The 7,549-nt window shown below is 33.9% G+C and overlaps 1 protein-coding gene across 1 annotated transcript; it reads right to left on the reverse strand.

Annotated features, from left to right (window-relative positions):
• Positions 1 to 2,587: 2,587 nt before the first annotated feature.
• Positions 2,588 to 6,730, reverse strand: LOC121805365. The gene is made up of 15 exons (XM_042205180.1): positions 6,414 to 6,730; positions 5,679 to 5,804; positions 5,492 to 5,603; positions 5,289 to 5,411; positions 4,751 to 4,855; positions 4,331 to 4,414; positions 4,137 to 4,252; positions 3,946 to 4,047; positions 3,736 to 3,849; positions 3,558 to 3,614; positions 3,403 to 3,469; positions 3,250 to 3,303; positions 3,073 to 3,147; positions 2,944 to 2,979; positions 2,588 to 2,827 (listed from the first exon to the last, which is right to left on the reverse strand). The coding sequence occupies exons 2-15, from the start codon at positions 5,750 to 5,752 to the stop codon at positions 2,726 to 2,728; spliced, it is 1,221 nt and encodes a 406-aa protein (XP_042061114.1). The 5' UTR covers positions 5,753 to 5,804; positions 6,414 to 6,730; the 3' UTR covers positions 2,588 to 2,725.
• Positions 6,731 to 7,549: the final 819 nt, after the last annotated feature.

Raw genomic sequence — 7,549 nt, forward strand, 5'->3', positions numbered from 1 at the left:
AAGCTGACATAAGTTGAAGTCGTACCGTGGTAAAACTGGTAAACAAGTTTGGGGAAATGTAGATGTACTAAACCTTTGACACTTGTCTTATATGACTGCATTCCAATTTTGAAGGCGCTTATTAATATGACTCATTCCTTCCATTTCGTAAAAATTGAAACTTTTAGATTTTAATGTAAAATTAATAAATTAAGAAAAATAATTAAAAGAAATGGATAAAGTAAGAAAAAAGGAATAGAAAAAGTAATGAAATTAATATAAAAAGAAAGAATTTTTATTTTTAGAAAACAGATGGATTATTAGAATATTATAATTTCACATTAGATATGAGTAAATGTTTCTTTAATTTTCTTTTTTTTTCCAGGATGCATCATGGTCTTTGTGGGGCATTGAGTAAATGTTGCTACTTACGTTTATTATATGCTTCATATTCATATGTGTATAGTTGGTAGGTGACTTATCTCACTTAATAGACTTGTTTGTTGTTGAGGATGTGTCACTTTTGGACATGTTAAAATTTTGAATTTTGTTTACATATCAACTAATTGGCAATCTTCCTAACTTCTTACCCTCATTGTTTGAGTAAAAAAACCTGGTTATTTTGGGTATTAATTTATGCACGATTTTAATTCAACATTTGTTATAGATGGACAAGTCGTAAGAGTACTATTTATTTCACCTCATCCAAACTCTACAAACACATAAAGTTAGGTATTAGAAATTGCCAAACTCACCTTTTCTTTTTAAAAATTTGGCAATCTATCAAACTAAGCATATTAAGATTCGTAGCTCACAAAAAAAACACTTTGAACAGCCATGCAATGCTACAAAAATTGACTTTCAACATTTAATTAAATAGTTTCAAACTTTGCTTATACTCCTTAACAAATCTAATTAAATATTTCTCTCCCCAACCAAGATTCCTGGCTAGCCAATCACATCATCATGTTGAATAAAAAGAAGAATCCGATTTGATGATTGAAATGTATTTTGATTTCTAGAAAAAGAATCATGTGACATGTCACGATAATTGTTACTACAAAGGAATCATATTCCATCTCAAAAACTATATATATCCAAACCAACTTCATCAATCCCACACAAATCAACAAACAATGGAGAGATTTACCAAGCGCCATGATAACCACAAACGCCGTCTACATAGGCAGCCCGATGCATACGAGCTCTACGAGCTTGAGCACACGCCACATGTGCTCATTAAGGCCCCGAGCGCCACACCTCAGCCTCATCAAGTGTTCAAATCAGAAGATTATTCTAAGACAGGGATAGAGGTGCAGCCCCGTTGGCTGGGCGCCAACGGGGTGGATTATTATCCGCGCTCGAGGCCACGTGGGTACGAAGGGGATTGTGGAGGAGATGTTGATTGTATGGCTCACAAGTTCATTGAGATGGAGCATGAGAAGTTTGAGCAAAGTAAATGGATGTCTATGAAAAAGTAGCCTCTTGATATTATCAAGTGTTGCAACTTAGGTGGGATGTGATGACACATAGCTAATAAATTGAGGTTAAGAGCCTTGAATAATGTGGTTATTTATTGATTTTGTTAATATATGGTTGAATAAATAGTTGTGACCAAGGTGGTCATTGTGTGGTATTGTTTTGTATATGTTGTTAGTGATCATGGAGATACGTCTCCAAGCTGCGATTTTTATAATATTATGATAATATGATTGTTCTAATAAATTTCATGCTATTATTCAATAAGCTATGTTGTCGCAAAAATCATAAAATTTGTTAGGTTTTTTGTCGCGCAGGTTCAAAAGTCAGCGAAAAAAAATCATGAAATGTGAATTTGATAACATTTTTTTTGTTGTTGTTAAATTGTAATATCTGATATTATAGATGGAGATTGTGGGCGTTACTGTAAGTGAATTAAACGATATCTTTGTCATATATTCATACATAAAAAGTCATTTGGTTGAAAAGTGTCCAACAGTATATTACATATATGGGCCAAATTCTATTAGTTGTAAGATAATTAATTATAAACAAATTCAAACTTCATGGTTTTGCAACAAAATTTTCAACTGCATGGACAAGTGAAACCTTATTATGTAAAAATAACTAATTTATTTATTTTAGTTAATAACTACCCCACGAATAACATCCATTCCAATAGTAGATAAAAACAAAATTATTCTGGCCTTCCTTTGTGTTAACAAATGCGACAACGCATATAATTGCTAGTCATAACTTATATAAAAAATTACATTTTACTTCATATCAAAGTTGAACATCTGAATCTTAATTAATTCCTACGGTCATATTCTTTTATAGTACTACTATCTATTTAAAATCCAATCCAATCCTCACCAAATCGAAATCAAAATTTGGTTCCTATTTTTCATATTTTCGATCAGATATTATAAAGTTCAAAGTAATTCGAAATACATTTATATCTATTATAAAAATACATTAATGAACCTATTGAGTATAAAACATGTGTATTTGATTTTCGGATTTTGGTATTGAATTTTCAAATTTTTAGATTTTTGGTATTTAACTTTCGAATTTTAGATCATTGTTTACTTTCTTCATTTAACAATGAAATTGTTATATCTACAAGTATAACAATGAAATTAGGACTACTTCTGCATAATTAAATAAGCAAAATTGACTAAGAAAATTGTTATATCTACAAGTATAACAATGAAATTAGCAACTAATTGTGGTTTTCTCATTATATATTCTTCTATAATACTATCTATGTATGCTCTGTCGAGTTAATGGAACTGTAATAAGCCTTTTCTGCATTCTCCATTCGATTTCTGAACATCTTCCACTCTTCTTTACACCTCTGTCTCACCTACACAAACGACAGTAGACGAGTTCGAGCATTATCAGAGTCGAGTAGCCAACGATAGAGATCAAATTTTATGTATGTACACAAGCTTGGTAGTATAAAGTTTCAAGTGTACATACCCCTTGCCACGGAGCCTTCCCCTCTTCTGCTTGGCCCTATCATCAAAGAAAACACACGAGAGAAAGTCGTGTCAAACATATAGTTTACCATAGTCTCGCGATCTGTCATCACTCTTTATAATGTAGTACCTGGTTTCCAAGTGAAGGAACTGTTTGATGGACAATCCACTGCGCATCTACCACTCCGATTCTCTCATGAGCAGGCTGCATAGATCGAATTCTCATCAGCAGAGAGTACTATTTGATAGTCCATTCGAGGGTTCAGAACGTGAAGTTTTATTTAAAGAAAAATTGGATTGTGCTGACCTCAACACATCTTCGGAGGGCCAGGTCCAGTCCCCATCCGTGCACCAAGTCGTTCTAAAAATTTTCGTATTAGTTTTGACGAATTTAGAGGTTACCTGAGAATTTGTGTCCTCCAAAAAAGAGAACGCGACTGTTAAGACAAAGAAATAAAACCTGAATCATGTGCCAAACGCAGCGCCATGCATCTCGTGAAAATACAGGAGCCATGATTTCTACAAAACTGTTCAACGAGGCAGAGTAAAGGTCAGTCTATGCATCTTTAAGAGAAAATACACATTGGAAGAAGGTACATTAGGAGAAGTTCTTACGCTGCACAGGGCGGCAAATGGGGGTCGGAACACCAACCCGGCTTCTCCTCTGTTATCCTGTACATGATCATAAGAAATGGAACAAATTATATACTTAAAGACATATCACTCAGATAAATATGTATTGCACCATTCCTAGAGTGATTTAATGGAATTAAGCAAAGATTCATCTCCCTACTTGTGAACGTCTTGGCCGCCTCTTCTTTTTGTCATCTGCCATGTTGTACCCCTGTTAGGTTCCAATCCCGGTTGCGAAATTTCTAGATCATACTTCCTCACCAGTTTTATATACCTAGAAATTTCAAAGGCGAAAAAAGAAATTAGAAAAGACAAATCTAGTCATCAACTCATCATATTTTCCATAAAGATAATAGTTAAATGGACTTACTCTTCTGCGTCAAAATGTTCGACCCCTAGGTCTTCATCCCAGATAAATATATAATCATATGCAGCAACAATATCCGGATGGAGAAACCTTTTAGCATACCACCTTTTAAGAAATTCAGAGAGAGCTATAACTCAGCATGATTCAGAGAAATTAAGCATAAAGACATTTCAAACTGTCAGGCGAAAGCTTACCATTTTGTTTGTTTTATAGCACTAACATGAATAGCTCGTTTTGACCACTCAAACTCTTCCCATTCACTTGTTCTTCCATCATAATGAAACAAAAGGATGGTAAAGTTCTCCGAGAACTGCAGCAACCCCATACATAGTTAGAGACACTAAAAGACTAGAGTCAGTGACTTAATCGAGAAACAGCGCTTACTGACCTTTTTCACTGCTAGATCAATGTTATTCCTCTGATCATAACCAACAGTAAAGGTGACAAGATACTTTGGTTCGCTGGTCAAGTCCTAGCAGGGAACAAGGTAATTAAAAATCAAAATAAGAAACCTGCCTTCTTCGAGTATAAGAAAATCTTTTCATATTAAAAATTTAATGACAGGAGATATGGCTCTCTGGTGACAGAATTAACATTCTTTGAGCTCAAAAAGTAAACCCCTCATTGTTTACATTAAAAACTTGAGAATCTTCAATCGCTTTTTTGACTTTTTACATTCCTTTTCTTATTAACTTAAGAAACTACAGTAATGCATTCAATAGGCATTCAAATATGTGACTTCACCTGCACTTACTAGGAAATTAAATAAAGCAGTACGTTGTAGGAGAAAATTACGGTGAGTAATTACCTCACTAGGTTTACCCCAAAGTCTCCGTAGGTAAAAGTCTGACTCTGATGCAACAATACCTGGTGGCAGCCGCTCTGCACCCTTCGGATTTGATGGAACCCAAATCTGAATCAGAACAAAATTAGAGGGCAGATTATACATAATTAGTCCACGCGAGATAAGAAGATGCATTTCACAATTTTTGCAGTGTTTTATAAGGATGTACACACATAGAAAAAGAGAGATGGAAGCTCATAGAACACGTTAATTTCAGCATGATTATATTGTATTCGAATGAACTTTTCAAAAGGCCTGACTAAAAAAATGAACATCCCATGTTCTTCATCCATTCATGGAAACCCTAGCAAGATTCATATAGAATGAAATGATAACGGATGATTCTTAAGAATAACGGAATTTTTGCAAGCAGCCTAAAGCCCTAACTGCAGTTCAAATTTCACATTCACCCATCTCTATTATGACCACACCCATAAAACTTAGTAATTGTATTTTACATGAAACGAAACCAGGTTCGTCGTGTTAGCAAGAAAATACAAACCTTTGAGACATCTGTCGTGGTTTCATTTCTGGCAGTGCTATTCGTATTGTCTTGTGTAAAGTTAGCTGTACTTTTGTCTCCAATTATTACAAAGTCGTGAATAAGAGAAGTTGTAATATTTAGCTGCAAAAATCGAAATGGAGAGCAAATAAGGCATGCGACAAACTCATACACGTCAAGGTCTAAGGAAACGGTTCCTGTACCCTTGTTAATGACAATGATGGAAATGACGCTCCTAAGAAGAAGCCAATCAGCACGCCAACAGCGATGGTAACAAGCACCTTCGTCGTCTCATTTGGCTTTTTAGGCAACGTGCTGAAAGAATGAAAAATCCGCAATATGTAAAGGTTGCCTCAAGTACAATATTCTCCCTTATGAAAATACACTCACCTGCGCCCGAAATTCCCCTTTCTGTAACCGGTATCGAATTCCATTTTTGTAGTTTTAAAAAGATTGATGTTCATCAACGACAAGCCTTAAGCCTCCACCTCTGTCAAAAACAGAGATGGGCAGAGCCTGAAAGCATATAGGAAATCCCATTGTAAGTTTGTAACTCACTTCAAAAAAAAACACAGAGAAAATATATCCAACAAGAAAATTTCAAAGCTCACAATTCCTCTAGTAGGAATGCATCCATTCAACCTCCCTCACAATATTCCAACAAGGATTATCAACAAAAACCAAAGCGGATTACTTCATCCCAATAACCGGCTTTTGATTTCATGAAACAAGCCTCTGATTGACAATTTACAAATGTTTTGAAACCATCACCATCTATTCAGCCTAGTTTACCATAACTAAAGCCACCTCTATCAAATGATCTCAAGAATTTGCAATCCTATCCTTTGACAGTTGCAAAGACAAAAAGGAACACAGCTTTTGATCATAACCGCATTCGATTTCATTTAACAAGCCACTGATTGACGATTTACAATAGCTAAAACCACCTGTGAAAATGATCTAAAAAATTTGGAGTTTAACTCATACAAAAAGAGACTAAAAGTAAACTAGGCTTAATTCAATCAAAGGCTAAAACCTTCCAAAAGCTTTAACGATGAATCATCAGTTTGATCAGAGAAGCATTCGACATAAAAACTCAAAAAAAAATCATGCACGGAAACATACCTAAAATCGGAAGGTGGAAATTCAGGAACAGTAATCTCCGAAAAAGGCAAAAACACAATCAGGAAATCACGAGAGAGAATACGCGGGGACGGGTGAATTTAACAGTCAAAAAACGCGCAGGGTTTAACTCTCTTAATCGGTGAGTAAATGCATGGAAAATTCAACATAAATAGCTGCTGAAACTGACTAAAGCAAGGAGATGAACTCCTTCGCTATTAAAAATCGTGATTATGAGCAGAAATGTCGTGACTTCGCGCGAGAGAGACTCAGAGAGAGAAATCACTCCATTGAAGAAGGCAAAAGTAACGCAGAAATCGGATTTTCTCTTTGCCTTTTATTTCTATTAAATCTATTTTCGTCTTCGCTCAGAAAATTTATTGTAAAATTAATAAAATAATAAATAGTTGAAGTTGAATAAATAATCACTTTATTACGAAAAAATAGTCTTATTTTTCTATTTCTAGTCGGTTCAGTTCACCGAAGCTTTTTTCCTACAAAAATAGAAACTTATTTAATTTATTACTCATTTACACATTTGATATGTTAATCTCATGTGATTACTTACTAATTATGCGTTAAAATTTGTGGCTTGGACGAATGGAGTACTGGTGTTGTTTAATAAGTATGACGGTCCAAAATGAAAATATTTGGTCAACTATTTTTAAAATTGAATCTTGAGATTATTTTATTTTGTAAAAGAATTAAATGTGATTTTCATTATAGGATTTAGAGATATTACTTTTAATGGGATTTCATAAAATAGGTATATTACCTTTTGTTTTTAAAATTAGTTAATCGCTCCGCCATTACACCTAGTTCTAAGAAGAATATATTGCCATTAAACCTAACTTTTCAGAATTAATTAACAACATTAATTATTTATGTTGGTTTTCAATTTTAGTTTTTTTAGTGTGAGCAATTTTAATTGAAAAACTGACGAAATATTGATGATATGTCTAATTTTAATTAGTCCACTTAATTGTTTTGGGTTAATGGGATTTGTGGCATTTGTCCACGTAAGAAGACTTCATAAGTCTAAGTCGTTTCTTTTTGAAATTTTTGGAAGAAAATCACTTTTTAACTTAAGAAATAGTATGAAATATTATATTTAATAATTATTAAATTCACTGTAACAC

This window comes from Salvia splendens, chromosome 5, assembly GCF_004379255.2.
Source record: "Salvia splendens isolate huo1 chromosome 5, SspV2, whole genome shotgun sequence".
NCBI lineage: Eukaryota > Viridiplantae > Streptophyta > Magnoliopsida > Lamiales > Lamiaceae > Salvia > Salvia splendens.

Bases quoted from the DNA above. Each gene is read 5' to 3' on its own strand.
- LOC121805365 (XM_042205180.1), bottom strand. From the start codon at position 5,752: ATGAACATCAATCTTTTTAAAACTACAAAAATGGAATTCGATACCGGT. The intron at 5,412-5,491 runs GTACAGGAACCG...CGATTTTTGCAG, and splicing joins CATCATTGTCATTAACAAGG to CTAAATATTACAACTTCTCT. The intron at 3,615-3,735 runs GTAGGGAGATGA...GATCATGTACAG, and splicing joins GGCGGCCAAGACGTTCACAA to GATAACAGAGGAGAAGCCGG.